The sequence below is a fragment of the Neofelis nebulosa genome, chromosome 10 (genome assembly GCF_028018385.1).
Source record: "Neofelis nebulosa isolate mNeoNeb1 chromosome 10, mNeoNeb1.pri, whole genome shotgun sequence".
In the NCBI taxonomy this organism is placed as follows: domain Eukaryota; kingdom Metazoa; phylum Chordata; class Mammalia; order Carnivora; family Felidae; genus Neofelis; species Neofelis nebulosa.
Window position 1 is genome coordinate 74,387,776 of NC_080791.1, and position 17,050 is coordinate 74,404,825.

The 17,050-nt window shown below is 37.8% G+C and overlaps 1 protein-coding gene and 1 pseudogene across 2 annotated transcripts in view; one reads left to right on the forward strand and one right to left on the reverse strand.

Moving 5' to 3' along the window:
- Window positions 1-16,183, forward strand: part of LDHC (lactate dehydrogenase C) — a 43,677-nt gene extending 27,494 nt beyond the window's left edge. For both annotated transcript variants that reach the window (XM_058688418.1, XM_058688419.1), the window contains exons 5-8: window positions 4,865-5,038; window positions 5,945-6,062; window positions 9,306-9,429; window positions 15,516-16,183. In XM_058688418.1, coding sequence (XP_058544401.1) covers window positions 4,865-5,038; window positions 5,945-6,062; window positions 9,306-9,429; window positions 15,516-15,680 — 581 coding nt within the window. In that variant the 3' untranslated portion in view covers window positions 15,681-16,183. The remainder of the gene's footprint in view (window positions 1-4,864; window positions 5,039-5,944; window positions 6,063-9,305; window positions 9,430-15,515) is intronic.
- On the reverse strand, window positions 13,386-15,169 carry LOC131487571 (WW domain-binding protein 2-like; annotated as a pseudogene).
- Window positions 16,184-17,050: the final 867 nt, after the last annotated feature.

A 17,050-nucleotide genomic window follows, 5' to 3' on the forward strand; every position in this document is an offset into this window, starting at 1 on the left:
AACACTGGGTCATATGGGGTGCCTGGGTAGCTTAGTTGGTTGAGCGTCTGCCCCTTGATTTTGGCTGGGGTCATGATCTCACAGTTGTGGGATTGAGCCCCCCATTGGCTCCCGTGCTGGTCATGGAGCCTGCTTAAGATTTTCTGTCTCCTTCTCCCTCTTGCGTACATGTGCGCACACACACACTCTCTCTCTCCCTCTCTCTCTCTCTGAAAAGAAAGAAAGAAAGAAAGAAAGAAAGAAAGAAAGAAAGAAAGAAAGAAAGAAAGAAAGAAAGAAAGATCGATCCTGGGTCTTATGATAATTCTATGATTAATTAGTAACTGCCAAACTTTTTTCTTGGTAGCTGTACTATTTTACATTCCCATCAGCAGTGTGTAAATGTTCCTATTGTCCATATCCCCACCAGCACTTGTTATTTTCTTTTTTTTACTGTTTATTTATTTTTGAGAGAGAGAGAGAGCATGAGCAGGGGAGAGGCAGAGAAAGAGGGGGACAGAGGATCTGAAGCTGGCTCTGTGCTGATGGCAGTGAGCTGGATCTCATAAACCATGAGATCATGACCTGAGCTGAAGTTGGACGCTCAATCAACTGAGCTACCCAGGCACCCCAATACTTGTTATTTTCTACATTTTTTATTTTAGCTATTTGAGTGGATGTGAAGTGGTATCTCATTGTGGTTTTGATTTGCATTTCCCTAGTGCCTAATGATGTTGAGCATCTTTCCTTTTTTTTTTTTTTTTTTGTATTTATTTATTTTTGAGAGAGCACAGCAGGGGGAGGGGTAGAGAGAAGGGGACAGAGGATCTGCAGCAGGGTCTGTGCTGACAGGCTGACAGCAGTGAGCCCGATTCAGGGCTCAAACCCATGAACCGCAAGATCATGACCTGGGCTGAAGTTGGACGCTCAACTGACTGAGCCATCCAGGTGCCCCTTGAGCATCTTTTCAATGCTTGTTGGCCATTTGTATATTTTCTTGGAGAAACATCTATTCAAGTTCTTTCCTCATTTTTAAATTGGGTTGTTTGCCTTTTGGTTGAGGAGTAATACGAGTTCTTTATATATCTGGCTATAGGACTCTTATCAGATCTGTGATTTAAATATATTCTTCCATTCCATGGATTGTCTTTTTGCTTTCTTGATAGTGTACTTTGTACATAAAAATATTTAATTTTGGTGAAGGCCAATCTATCTTTTTCTCTTTTTGTTACTCATGCTTTTGGTGTCATACCTAAGAAATCATTGCCAAATTCAAGGTCATGAAGATTTACCCCTATATTTCTAGCTCTTATATTTAGATCTTTGAGCCATCTGGAACTAACTTTGTACATGATGTGAGGTAAGAGTCAAATTTCATTCTTTTGCATGTGGATATCTTCTTGTCTCAACTGCATTTTTTGAAAATATTCTTCTTTCCCCATTGAATGGTTTTAGCACCTTTGTCTAAAACTCATTGACCATATATGAGTGGGTTTTCTGGACTGTCACTTGTGTTCCATTGATTGATATGTCTCTCCTTATGCCAATATCATAGTGTTTTGATTACTGTAGCTCTGTAGTTAAGTTTTGAAGTCAGAATGTGAGTTCTTCAGCTGTGTTATTCTTTTTCATAATTGTTTTCACTATTTAGGGCCCTATGTAATTTCGTATGCATTTTAGGATTTTTGTTTTCATTTCCACAAAAAAGATCATTGGAATTTTGATAGGGCTGAGCTGTCAGTGTAGAGCCCAATGCGGGGCTTGAATTCATGAGCTGTGAGATCATGACCTGAGCCAAAGTCGGATGCTTAACCAACTGAGCCACCCAGGTACCCCTAGAATTACAAGTGATTTTTGAGTGTTGTCTTGTATCCTGCAACTTTATTGAATTCATTTATCAGCTCTAATAGTTTGTGAGTGTGTGTGTCTGTGGATTCTTTAGGATTTTCTATATATAAGATCATGTCATCTGCAAATAGAAATAGTTTTACTTCTTCCTTTCCAATTTGGTTTTTATTTCTTTTTCTTGCCTAATTGCAAGTGGTTCACTTTAGATTTAATGACACAGTAAGTTGAAAGCAAAAGGATGGAAAAAATATTTCATATACACAGGAACCAAAAGAGAGCTGGAGTGGCTATACTGATACCAGAGAAATTAGACTTTCACACAAAAATTGTTACTAGAGACAAAGAACGATATTATATAATGATTAGAGTGGTAATAAATGCAGAAAAATATATCACAAAATTCAACACCCAATCATGATTTAAAAAAAGAATCAGTAAAGTATGAGTAGGAGGAAATTTCTTCAACTTGAAAAACCCACAGCTAGCATCATACTCAATAGTGAAAGACTGAAATATTTCTCTCTAAGATTAAGAATAAGACAAGATGCCTGATTTCACTACTTGTATTCAACATTGTGCTGGAAGTTCTAGCCATAATAATTAACAAAGATTTACCAAATACTTCATTTTTGTTTAAGTTTATTTATTCTGAGAGAGAGAGGGAGAAAGAGAGAGAGCAGGGGAGGGGCAGAGAGAGAAAGGGAGAGAGAGAATCCCAAGCAGGCTCTGCACTGTTAGCACAGAGCCCAATGCGGGGCTCCATCCAACAAACCATGAGATCATGACCTGAGCCGAAACCAAGAGTTAGACACATAACTGACTGAGCCATCCAGGCATCCCAGCGGACAAATACTTTAAACCAACCATTTTACATATATTTACAGCTAAAGCAAGCCATGTCTAAAGAACTAAAGGACATAAGAGGCTGAAGTCTCACCAAATAAGAAATATTAATAAATAGAAATTATAAAAAGGAACTAAAATAGAAATTCTGAAGTTGAAAAGTTAACTGAAATGAAAATTCACTAGATGGCCCAACAATAGATTGAGAAGGCAGAAGAAAGAACCAGTGGGCTTGAAGATAGGTTAGTTGTTTAAAGTCTGGGGTACTTGAGGAGCAGTTTCTGTTGATTGCTTCTTTTCCTTTGTATTGTCTATACTTATTTGTTTCATTTGATGCCTCATAATTTTTGTTGGAAACTAGACATTGGTTTAGTTGAAACCATCAATTGAAATCAAACTGATGGTTACCAGACAGGAGGCGGGTTGGGGGAATCAGTTAAGTATGTGATGGGGATTAAGGAGGGCACTTGTGATGAGCACCAGGTGATGCATGCAGTTATTGAATCTTTATATTGTACACCTGAAACTAATATAACACTGTATGCTAACTAACTGGAATTAAAATAAAAACTTAAAAAGGCAAAAAATTATTTTTTTAACATTTATTTATTTTTGAGAGAGAAAGATAGAATGTGAGTGGGGGAGGGGCAGAGAAAGAGGGGGACACAGAATCTGAAGCAGGCTCCAAGCTCTGAGCTGTCAGCACAGAGCCCAATGCGGGGCTTGAACTCATGGGCCCTGAGATCATGACCTGAGCCAAAGTCGGATGCTTAACCGACTGAGCCGCCCAGGTGCCCCAACCCAAAAGCCAAAAAAATTATAATATGAAAACTGCAAATCAAATTCCCCCCTTTCAGAGTTTGTTTTTGTTGATGCTTGTTGTAGTAGTTTGTTTCATGACTTTTATATATTAATTTTGTAAGGTCTATATTCTTTGTTGTACATGGCCACAGTAGTCGTAGGCCACATACATTCGTTTGGTGGTCAGCTGATGTTCAAACAGAACTTTCCTTAAAGTTCTTGTCATGATCATGCTATGAAGGCACATGTGGGTTGTGTCTTTCCACAATGTCAGCTTTATTCAGTCATAAAGCAGGGTTAATGTAATTATAAAGCAGGTTCAGGATTCCAGACTTGATGACATTCACATATTTAACTTGGCTTCTTGTATGTCACACAAAGCAAAGCACAAGTCACACAACAGACAAGATAGAATAGGGGTAGGAGGCTAACAAACCAAATGGGAAGTCAGTCTGTGGGTGCACAGTTGAGATAAGGCCTTGGTCCAGTCCAGGTCAGCTGTTGGAGTTTAATGTTTATTATGTTCAAGCAGCAAAGGATGTCTGTTCTGTTCAAAGATCAATCAGGCACAACCTTTGGTGGCAGCTCCCTTTTTGAAGTGATCAGACATAGAGGGGTCAGTGTCTAAGGAGTCTGACAGTTTGCTGCAAAAATCCTCACCTTTTAAAATGATTTAATCACTCTTGGGCCTTTGCATATCTCCTCTGTTTCTGCTGGTTATCAGTTCTGAGTGCGTCATCAGCTGGTGCTGGTCTCTGTGATATCTGGTCTTGGCTGCATTGCCCATCACTGCTTGACATGAGTGATTCCATCTTGTTCTCTGCAGTTTTGAAACCAAAAAATATCTCCCAGTCCTTGCTGGAGGGCTCTGTGTGCATGCAAGGGCATGCCCTCAACACTAAGCCTGGCAGTTTACAACTGTGGCTTAACCTTCACTTCCAGTTTGCACAAAGCCTCAAAGACAGATGGGGCTAAAGCTTAGGATCTTCTCACATTTTTTCTGAGTATGTTCACATCTGCATATGACCCTGGTCATGCATGTGGCTTTATTCTGGGTAGGAGATGCTGATAGATTAGATGAGGCTGGTGAAGGAAAGGAGAAATTTAAGTGTAGTTAAGGAGGTAAAATTAATTGATTATTAAACACACAGACAGGTACATGCTTTATCTCAAAAGGAAATTTTTTTTTTTGTTTTAAAATTCTGATTGTGAGTAATTTAACCTTTTAAAAATCTGTATGGGAGATAATCCTTCCTAATTTCTTTGTTGACTTGCTTTACTTTGAACTCTGTAATGAATCTGTATTTGATTTTATGACCATTTACTTATTCAGAAAAGCAAATTGTAGAACGAAGTTACTATTAATTTTTTTCTAACAAATTGTTCCTTCTAGTGGATATTTTGACGTATGTGGTCTGGAAGCTAAGTGGCTTACCTGCAACTCGTGTAATTGGAAGTGGTTGTAATCTAGACTCTGCCCGTTTCCGTTACCTAATTGGGGAGAAGTTGGGTGTTCATCCCACAAGCTGCCATGGTTGGATTATTGGAGAACATGGTGATTCTAGTGGTAAGTATAAACCTATTACCACTATGTAATTACACTTCTTATCTACAATAATACGTATTTTCTTTAAAGTCTATTTTTTTCTGATATTAATATAGCTACACAACTTTCAGTTGCTTGGTATTTCCCTGGTGTATTTTTCTATTCCTCTACTTTGTCTTCTGTTCATGGGTTTAGCTACGTCTCATAAAACAATGCATGTAACATATAGCTGTTTTGAAAGTCTATGAGTGTTTCTCTTCTCTGGAGATCTTTTTTTTTTTCTTGAAGTATATCCTGTCAGTTTTGTTTATGCAGAAGTGTTTTAGTTTCACCCCATTCTTGAATGACAGTTTAACTGATATGAGATTCTAGGTTGATGGTTATTCCCTGTCAGCTCTTTGTTACTATTGAGTAGTATTAATTTGTTGCTCTTTTTCTCTAGTTGCTTATGATATTTTATATTTCCTTATCAATCCTTTTCTTTGTGGATTCTTTATTTGCATCTTGCTTTAAAATGCCTTCCATACCACACAAATATAAAATAATTCTACATATCTTTCTAACACTTTAAAAAATATAAATTTTTTAAATATAAAAAATATAAATTTTTAAAATTAAAAAATATAAATTTTTTAAATATAAAAAATATAAATTTTTAAAATTAAAAAATATAATTTTTTTAAATATAAAAATATAATTTTTTTAAAATTAAAAAATATAATTTTTTAAATATAAAAAATATAAATTTTTTAAAATTAAAAAATATATTTTTATAATTTTGTTTATATTTCTTTATTTTGTCCATTTAAACTTATTTTTATATTATGTGTAAGGTAGTTACCTAACTTTAAAATGTAAACCCATTGAACTCAAACAACTGATACAGTATGGGGAAGAAGAATTTATTCTGAGATCTGTTTCTTTTAGTGCCCTTATGGAGTGGGGTGAATGTTGCTGGTGTTGCCCTGAAGAGTCTAGACCCTAAATTAGGAACTGATTCAGACAAGGACCAATGGAAAAATATCCATAAACAAGTTATTGAAAGGTAACAGTACTCATTCAGTGTCTCAGTGCCTTAATAATCAGTTTTAAGAGTAAGATTCACACACAAAAAGTCTATAGTTGATCTTTGCTTTTTGTGAGATAACGAATTCTAACTTTTTGGAAATTCCCAAATTTAGACTTATATTCTGCATAGCTTTCTTTGGGGATTATTTTTCAAAAGGAAAATCTGTTTATCATTTTATAAGAACTCATTTGTGTTTGAGGGTAATATATCACAGTGATTTTGATCATGGACTTTGAACCAAGGTGCTCAGGCTTGAAACCTGGCTTCACCATTTATTAGTGGTGTGATATTGAGAACGTATTTAAAATATTAAAATCTCAGTTCCCTCATCTTTTTTTTTTTTTCTATTGAAGTTTCATTAGCATACAATGTTATACTAGTTTCAGGTATACAACATGCTGATATTGACTGACATTTCTATGTATTACTTAGTACTCCCACAGTAGATATAGTCACCATCTGTCATCATACATTATTATAATATTATTGGCTATATTCTCTATGCTGTACTTTTTATCTTCATCACTTATTTATTTTATAACTGGGAGTTTATATCTATTAATAACTTTTATTTATTTCACCCATCCCTCTACCCACCTCTTCACTGGCAACTACCAGTTTGTTCTCTGTACTTAAGAGTCTGTTTTTTGTTTGTTTGTATGTTTTGTTATTTATATTCCACATATAAGTGAAATTGTATGGTATCACTATTTCTCTGTCTTATTTCACTTAGCAGTGCCCTTTAAGTTTATTGATGTTATTGCAAATGGTACGATTTCGTTCTTTTTATGGCTAAGTAATATTCCACTGTGGTGTAATATTTCACCACATCTTTACCATTTATCTATCAATGGGCATTTGGGTGGCTTCCATATTTTGGCTATTGTAAATAATGTTGCACATCATTTTCTTCATATTTAAAATGGGGATAATAGGAGAACCTACCTTAGAAAATTATTATGAAGAGTAAATGAGTTAGTGGAGTAAAATGGTTAGAACAGTACTTAGAAATTATTAAGTGTTTATCAAATGATTTGATGAAAAAAACATGAAACTGATCAGATGATCAGAAGTTAACTAATTTTACTTGTAAGTGAAGTGTCTGACTATATACATCAGCTTTAATAGCATTCATGATTCTCCCTCATGCTTCAGCCAAGTTACATGTTAGTAGAACTTCTAGAACTTAGAAATCACTTTTAAGTTAATGTCTAGCATATAATTATGTTAATACTACAGTATCATTTCCTACCCTTTTCAACACGAGTGTCCTTACCCATATGCCATGTATTTCTAGATATAGGGGCCAGTAAGGGCCAGTTCCCAGCAAATTCAGGAATCAATCTGATACAGAGGCAGAACCACAACCCATGCCCTAAGGAATATGTTTTAGCCAATACTGGTTTCCAAGTGTCATGGAGCAGCCCATCTACTTCTTACAGGGATGTTACAGTGTTAGTCTTTGTCTACCAAATTCCTAATCATCGTACCCCAGGGAATGTTAAATTTGAAACACTGTTGCTATAAGGGAATAATGATTAAGACCACCTTTTCCACTGAAGTCCTGCGTGATTTAAAAACCAAATACTGCAACATATTACAGATCAGTACTTATTCCAGTTAGTCCTCTCAATAATGCAGTGTCCAAATTAAATTATTTCCCCCTTGGTCATTTAGCAAAGGATCTATAATTATAAAGAATCCTGAGATACTGCTAGTATTTATCTAAAAACAACTCACCACTTTTATGTCATAGCCTCTGATTTTCTAGTGCCTAACCAATTGTAGGGTAATGACATCATGATTTAATAGGATGTCCTTCCAGGTTTCTAATAGAGCAATTAGTTTTTGTCTCAATATAGTAACCTTAAAACTGCTTGTTCTATATGCTCACTTTGCCTACTTCTTTTTATGGCAGCAGTTTTATTTTCATTAGGATGGTTAATAACAACTAAAGGATTATATATTTATTCTATTTTCAACCCTTTCTCTTTGTCAATCCATTTTGTTGATTCTTGAAAAAATAAATCTGTCATCCAGATTCCACTGGTAAGATCTTTCCCCATTTATTTACTGCAGAGCTTTCTTCAACTCATATTTCATCAATCAATCAATCAATCAATCACTAGGCAGAGCCTCCCTCCCTTCCTTTTTACTTACCCCACAGAGTCTTGGTCATATTGAATTGAGAGTCTGGAAGTTAATCCTAAATTTGACAGCAATCCTCATGCCCCCTAATTGTGCCCTGGTTTTGGATTGATAGTCAAATTACAATACCACAGTAAGTACAGCCCAGTCCCAGCTTTTCTGTGCTGAGGGGATCAGTCTTATCTTTTGCTACCAAGTGTATTGCGTGCAGTCCTGGGGCCTTGCAACAGTGCTTCCATGGATGTAAGACCCCCTGATATGAATAATGATGTTGAACATTCTGTTTCCTGTCCTGGATCCTTTTCTGAGAACTAAATAAACTCAGTGCTAAGTTAAAACCTCTTTGTTCTTTGACTTTGACTGTCAATCCAAATCTGTTGGTGGCAGTGCAAGAATATGATACATATTCATTGTAGAAAATAAGAAAATTCAGAGAAGTGTAGAGAAGATGATATCACCTGTAATACCACTTAAAAAGAATCACTGTTAATAACTTTGTGGACTGATGCAATTCTAAAGTTCTTATAAACGTGTTATGTTTTTAACAAGACTGAGATAAGAAATTGCATAATGTTTAGGACTTGGCTATTTTCCTTTGAAAATGTGTCATGAACATTTCCCCATATTTCCATATATTGTTGATTTAATGATGTATTCTTATGAAAAATATGTACACCTGGCTTACGATTAGATAAAGTTACATTGGCACCCTAGTAATAATTTTAAGTGGTCAGCAAGATGTATATTTTAACTGTCAAGATGATCAGATTCTGTTTTTGGATTTAAACAACAATAAAAAATATATAAAACTAGTTTCATCTTTAGTCGCACATATGTCCTAGTATTCTGCCTTTATGATAAGAGAAGGGTGTATTAATTATTATTTAAAGCAAATAATGCTTATGAGACTAGTATAGAAATTTCTACTGGCTATTGGTAAATAATTTTGGAAGAAATCTCTGAGAGTGGCATTGACATGTAGGTTACTTCAAAATGGATGCCTGAAAAATAATATGTGTTCTCTAAGTTGACATCCCATAAATTTGATTTTTTTACTTTCTACAACTGTAGTGGCTATCAGATTATCAAGCTGAAAGGGTATACCTCTTGGGCTATTGGACTATCTGTGACAGATCTGGTAGGATCAATTTTGAAAAATCTGAGGAGAGTGCATCCAGTTTCTACTATGGTTAAGGTAGGCTTAAGTCGAATCTTCATTTATCATCTTTTCTTTAACATTTTTGAGTCCCTACTATGTGCCAGGCATTGCGCAAGATGTTGAGTATATAGTGAACAAACAAAAGAGAAGCCCTAATCTCATAGAGTTTAATGAAAGAAATGGACTTAATAAAACAATTATAAAAGGAAATATATATTAACAAATTATGATAAATTCTATGATGAAAAATTACCAAGTACTTAAGAGTGTACCAGAAGAGAATTTAGCTACCCTGGGTGGTGGCATGGGTGATGTTAAGGGAAGCCTTCCTAAGGAAGTAAATGTGACCTATTCTGAATGAGTAGGAGTTAATTTGGAAGGCTGAACTAGTAGTCTAAACAGAGGCAATGCATGTACAGAGGAACTGAGGTAGATGTAAGTAGAGGGTACTTGAAGTTCTGAAAAAAAGGTCAGTTGTTGAAATGCAGAGAGCAAAGGGAAGTGCATGGTTAGGCTGGAGAAGTAAGCAGGGTTAGCCCACTGAAAGCCTTGTAAAAGGATTTGAGTCCTTACCGTAGAGCTATGGAAAACCACTAAAAGAATTTATTTCTTTTCAAGTTTTCATGTTAAAAAGATTTCTATGGCTGTGGTGGAGGGAACAGATTTGAAAAGGACAAAAGTAAACATGGGGAAACTTGTCAAGAGGATGTGCGGTAGCTCAGAATAGAAATGATAGTAGTCGAGGCGAAGAGAAGGGGATAAATTTGTAGATACTGTATTTAGGAGGTAACATTCATAGGACTTGGTAGTGGAATGAAGTGAGAAATAAGGAAAAGAAAGGCCATTTGTGGGTTTCTGTTTTCCACCTTTATATATAGATAGTGGTAGCCACTAAGGAAGGGAATACTCAAGGAGAGCCACGTTTAAAGATCATGTTTGCAGTTATGGACAAGTTCATTTTCAGGTGTTTTGCAATATCCAAGAGGAAATAGGCAGTTGGGTACAAGCTTCTGGAACTTGTAGAAGAGTTTTGGGTTGGAGTTCTAAATGTGAGTCAGTTTGGAGAGAGACAGTTCCTGAAGGGGAAAGAGAGGTTCTGTCAACAACAACAACAACAACAAAGGAAGAGAAGCTGGACAGGTACAGACAACAGATATGCCTTATACATAGTAACTGAAGCCAGGAATGTGAATCAACTTGCCTAAGGAGAGCATAATAAAGTGAGAAGACAGATTGAGATTGAGTCTTGAGGAATTCCAGTGTTAAAAGTTGAGTTTAGGGGCACCTGGGTGGCTCAGTCAGTTAGGCACTAGACTTCAGCTCAGGTCACCGATCTCGCAGTTCGTGGGTTCAATCCTTGCGTTGGGCTCTGTGCTGACAGCTCAGAGCCTGGAGCCTACTTCAGATTCTGTGTCTCCCTCTCTCTGCTCCTCCCCTGCTCATGCTCTGTCTCTCTCTGTCTCTCAAAAATAAATATTTTTAAAAAGTTGAGTTTATATAGTGTGAGCCCACAAAGTCAAAACGAAGTAGTGACCAGAGAATTAAAAGAAAAACCAAGAGAACGTGGAATCATGGTAACCAAGAGAGGGGAGGATGTTTTAAAGATGAAAGAATTGGTTTTCTATTGTGGATTGATGTTGTGAAGTCATATAAATGAGGATTAAAAATGCCAGGAGGATAGGGTGGCTTAGTTGGTTAAGTGTCCAACTCTTGGTTTCAGCTTAGGTCATGATCTTGTAGCTTCATGGGTTCGAGCCTCACACCGGGCTCTGTGCTGGCAGCACAAAGCCTGCTTGGGAATCTCTCTCTCTCTCCCTCTCTCTTTGCCCTTCTCCCACTCATACTGTCTCTCTCTCTCTCTCTCTCTCTCTCTCTCTCTCTCTCTCTCTCAAAATAAATAAATAAACTTAAAAAAAATGACAGGGGTATAAAGTGACAGAGGTCATGGATAACCTTAGCAGGAACTGTTTAATGAAGTAATAGGAATGAAAGTCTGATTGGAGCACACTAGGGTTTTCTTAGCCTCGGCACTATAGACTTTGGGCTGGATAATTCTTCATTGTTGGAGGGCTGTCCTGTGCATTGTGGGATGTTAGCAGCAATCCAGCCTATACTTATTAGATGCCAGTAGCATACCCTCTTTCCCCAGTTTTGACAATCAAAAATGTCTCCAAATGTCCCTTGGAAGGGTCCCTTGAGAACCTCTGAGGAAACTAAGACAAGTATAAACAGCTTTTTTGAGGTATTTGGCTGTGAAGGTAAGGAAAGAGAGTAATAATTGGAGAGGAAAATCAAGGCCAGGCAAGTTTGCATTTTTTTGTTTAAAAAAATTTTTTTTTACTTTAGACAGAGAGAGTGAGAGAGAGAGCATGTGAGTGGGGGAGAGGGTCAGAGGGGGAGAGAGAGAATCTTAAGCAGGCTCCACATTCAGTGTGGAGCCCAATGAGGGGCTCAATCCCACAACCCTGGGACCATGACCTGAGCTGAAATCAGGAGTCAGACACTCAACCAACTGAGCCACCCAGGCGCCTGCCTTTTTTTCTTTTCTTTTTTCAAAGATAAAATTCTGATAGTAAAGAAGATATTGAAGATAGAAGTAATAAGCAGAGGCAGTGGGATCCAGACCATAGATGAAGGTATTAGTCCTAGATAGGAGGAGAGACAGCTATTGTAACAGGAGATAATAAAGAGAGGATAGGCAGTGAATCATGTAGATTTGTAAGTTTGGCATTGGATGCATCTGATGACTTCTGTCTTTTTAGTGAAAGGAGACAAAATCATCTGCTGCTGAGAATCAGGGGATGTATAGAAAAGTCAGATGTTTGAGAAGATTTGAAGTCGTCTTTGTAGATAGAAATAGAAGTTGACCAAAAAATACCAAAAAAACAAAAAAAAACAAACAGAATTACTGTTAGGTGGATGCTTATTTGAGGTTGGTGTGCATTAATTTGTAATGTGAGTTAAAGATCAACTTTATTGTGTAGTTTTCTCCAGGGATCTGAGCACAGGAATGGAGAGAGAGCATAGCTGAATTCATGTGGGTGTGGGTTTTACTTGTGGAGTGTGAAAGAGGGGGTGAGGAAAGAGGAAGGGAAGGGTGAAGGTGTAGCTTTTGGCTTATATACATGTTAAAAATAGGTTTGACTTTCTGCTAAAGGGTCACAGGCAAATTCAAGACCTTTGCCCTCAAATATGATCTACATACAAATGAATAAATTATAAAAAGAAAATGAATAATGAGGAATTTAAGAAGTATTTATAACATAAAAATTAAAATAAGCAGAGGGTCTTAGTATATGGTGAAAGGGTTACGGAATGAATCATGGGATCTAAGTTGGATATGGAGGAACCCGTAACAATGTCCACAGTAGGATACTTGGGGTGGGAAGAGAAGGTTCTGTGAGATAAAGAAGTCAAGAAACTGGAAAGAAAGGGAATTGGTTATGGTTAGTTTACCCACATGAACAATGAAGTCACCAAGAGTAATCACAGAAACTGGGACAGAGAAGATTGTGAGCCAGGTGTCAGTCTTTTATGAATGAGACAGAGTGGCCAAGAGGTTAGAAGATGACCATTAAGGAAGAAGAGTTGAATAAGATGAGCCTCAAAAAAATAGGGGAAATGTTAAGACAGTAGGGGATTACAGTTTTGAAAGAGACAATGAGTACACACTGGATACACACCCCTCTTCTTTTGAGGATACACAGGGGCTGCGGGAGAATAAGCAATTAATTACCCCGAGGTTGCTCCTGAGGAAGAGTCAAGGAGGTATGAAATGCTCTGAGAAGAGAGTGAGATTGAGTAATATGGAAATTTCATAATTTTTACTGAACAAATCAATGGATAAGTTATATTTTATAGGAAAATAAACATTTGACATTAAGAGCATAATCATTCATATACTCTTATTTTTTTTAACCCAGCTACTTCAGTTTTATTACTTCACATTTTCAACAAATAAGGGTACAGTTTATTTCATATTAATATGTTGACTGGGTTTTGTTTTTTTTTTCAAATAAACAGGGAATTTTCTTAAGTAGCCATTTCCTCATTTCATGGCCAATCCAGGAGCAAATGAGAGCCAATTTTAGTGTATTCAAGGGTCATATTGTCAACCAGGAATGAAGCTTAAAGAGAAGAAGGGCCTGGGTAGCAGGTCATGGTCATCACACAGGACCAGACAAGGCCAGGCCCCAGGGGCCAGGCGCCTTATTTCCAGCCCACTCAACAGCCCCAAGTGTCATGATGGGATGCACATACATTCTTCAATTTTAGTCCTAGAAGCGCCTTCTAGACGAAAGAGAAACAGAGAAAGTAGAGGGAAACAAATTCCCAAAACACCAATAGGGAACAGAGGGGCTTCTTCCTCACCTACAGTGGCCTCGTTTCTGATTCCACCCAATCCCTAGCAACTCATGTTAAAGCTCCAAAAGTTACACAGAGGTGGCAACAGAATGACAAAGGAGAGGAAAAGGAAGGGAAGGTGAATGTAACTGAAGCTGACCCCTGGCTGGGAATGGAATGTGGGCTGACAGTCTGGTGGGACTGTGGCCTTCCATGGATAGGGACGGACCAGAGTGGAGGGAATGTGAGTATAGCCTGGCTGGGGCCCCCAGAAGAAGACATGTGGCTGATGTGATGGTGCTTGTGAGGTTGAGTATAAAATGTGGTGGAGGAGGTGACCAGAGGCCCTCTGTGGGAGACTAGAATGAGGTAGGAACAAGGGGCACACCCTGAGATCCTGAGGAAATCCCCAAAGATGGTGAGAGGGAAGCTTGGCTGAGTAGCACCTGTGGACTCTGAGCTGTTGTGGGAAGCTGGGAAACACCACTCCATAGTCAAGGGGCCTCTTCCTTCCCTCCATGCTAGTTCCTGGTAATGTTTAATTATAAGGAAGGAAGGAGGAAGAAAAAGACCTTCCCATTGCTTCTTCCAACCCTAAAGTCAACCCCAAGGGATAGATGGGAAAGACCAAGGAGGGATGGAAGGCAGGGAGGTGTGAGGTGTCTACTGGGTCTTATCTTCCATGGGGTAGTAGGAAGGTGGCAGAAACTGGTTTGTGGGCATGTAGGCATTGTGTTTGTTGTCCAGGTTGTAACTGGCTCTGGCAGCTGCTTCTGTGGCCTTGGCTTCAGCTACAGGAATAGAGGGAACATCAGGGCTGCTGGCTGGAGGTTCCATAAGCCCAGAATAGGGTGGTCGCCATGGTTGCAACTATTCCATGTTCATCATGGGAAGTTCTGGATAGAAGTCAGATGGAGGTGGGAGGTGATGGACAGAAGTAGCCAGGAGGGTAAGGGCATATTCTGTTGGCAGTTGGCAGGGGAAAGACAAAGGCCCTGCTGGGCATATGAGAGTATCTGTAGGCTCCATTGGAGGCTTCACCTTTAGAAGATTGAGATGTCACCTGTAACATCTATTGTCCAACTCAATGGTGCCTGTTGGTGTAAAGGTCAGCTTATACAAAGCGGTCTTCCCAGCCACTTCCTCCTTCAACCTTCACTGTTCTCTTGATGTAGTTTATACCAAACACAGGCTGCTTGATTTTGCAGTCCTTATTAGATAAAATGGCATCATGAAGGACTAGATGGCATCTTTCCTTTGGACAGAAAGATGGACCTGGTAAGGGGTGAAGTAGATGTTGCCTTTCTTGGTCCCTTTGAAGGCCTCTGGTAGGTTCTTTATTTCATTGAACACAAACTCCACAGAGTCATAGGACATTAGGATTGGTATTGGGTTTTTTTTTAAGTTTTTTTTTTAACATTTATTTTAGAGAGAGAGAGAGACAGAGACAGAGATGGAGCACGAGCAAGGGAGGGGCAGAGAGAGAGAGGGAGATGCAGAATCCAAAGCAGGCTCCAGACTCTGAGCTGTCAGCACAGAGCCCGATGCGGGACTTGAACTCATAAACCACGAGATCATGACCTGAGCCAAAGTCAGACATTTTACGGACTGAGCCACCTAGACCCCCCTAGGATTTGTATTGTTGATAATTACTTTACCACCCTCTGATTCTAGTTGAGCTCCATGGCCTCTCTTGTATCCTCTTATTCTGAAGCTCTTTTGCATTAGCTGTTTTTCCATATCAGGTTACTGAACAATAATCTAATTTTGCCTTTTAGGGCTTATATGGATTAAAAGAAGAAATCTTTCTCAGTATCCCTTGTGTCTTGGGACAAAATGGTATCTCAGATATTGTGAAAGTTAACTTGAATTCTGAGGAGGAGGCCCTTTTTAAGAAGAGTGCAGACATACTTTGGAATATCCAAAAAGAGCTGGTATTTTAAAGCCTCTTAATGTTCCACTGTTTTATAGAAGAAGATATCAGACTGTATGTTTTATATTTTGAAAGTATTGTCATTTGATTTGTAAAAAATTTAAAAAAAAACATTGGAAACCCGTGACATAACTTCAGTCCCTCAAGGCTAGAAAAAGGAAATGGTAAAAATATTTCCCCTCTTTATGAATCTCTTACAACTCTGTTCTAATGATACCCAACCTATACATATGCAAGTAATACTTCTGAAGTATCCTATATATGAGTTGACTTCAAGTTTGGTAGAGTATGTATAATAATCCTTTATAATACAAAACTTATGATTCTTCCCATAAAACAACCAGCACCTTTTCTAGCATTGAAATTTCATTCTTCCATTAGGGCACAGGCATATTCAGTTTATATTGCTTCATTAGCTTTGTGTGTCTATGTGTGATCTGCACCAGGTACGTTAAGTCCATGTATAACAGGAAGAAACAGAAATAAAACTTCAGTGGCATAATCAAAATTAAATGTTTTCAAACCTGTAAGTATTATTCCAATTCATATGAACTCAAATAGCTGATTTGGTGTCTCTGTTGAAATACCACACAGGGAGCTTAGACCATTCTCTAAGTCATTTGTGGAGCAAACTACTGGTACGCTTGTTTGTGTTATGGTCATGAGGTCAATAGGACATGATTTATGCCCTCAAGTATCTCACAGTATTTAGGGCACCTCAACTAATTGATTATTGATGTATATGCATATGAGTGCATGTATTTCTAATTTATATATGCATATGCCACACACACACACATGAACTCTTTCCTTGATTTCACAATTTAAGGTAGCTATAAGAAATACACAACTGAACAAAAACAAAGAAATCAGGACCAAAGTAATTTATAGACTAGGACAGGACCAGGGCGAAAAATGAGAAGACATATACAGGCCCTAAGGACTTACAGCGTGTGCTCTCGTGGAGGTGCGCACACTGGACAGAGAGTCACAGTTCATACTCTTATTCTTGCTGTTTGAATAGTTTTCATTCTGGTCCTCTACTGCTGAACATGATTAGTTTCCCAATATTTTGTTCTTTTTCCTTGTTTTCAATTCTTCCCTTGAATGCACAAACAGGATCATCAGAGAGTTTAGTTAGAATAGCAGGGATAGAGGGGTCTTCTGTGGATTTTGCCTTTTTTTTAAAAAGCTGTTTTTTGTACACCAAATTAAAACTTCATTTTAGTAAATGCTTGCAGGTATTCAAAGCCTGCAAAATATAGTTTCAGTGGGAATACTGTAGGAAGTAAAACTGCTCTACATCGTGTATTCTCAACAGGGGGCAATATCACCCCAAGAGGGTTAAATTGGTTATGGGGTTGGTGGAAAAAAACAGAT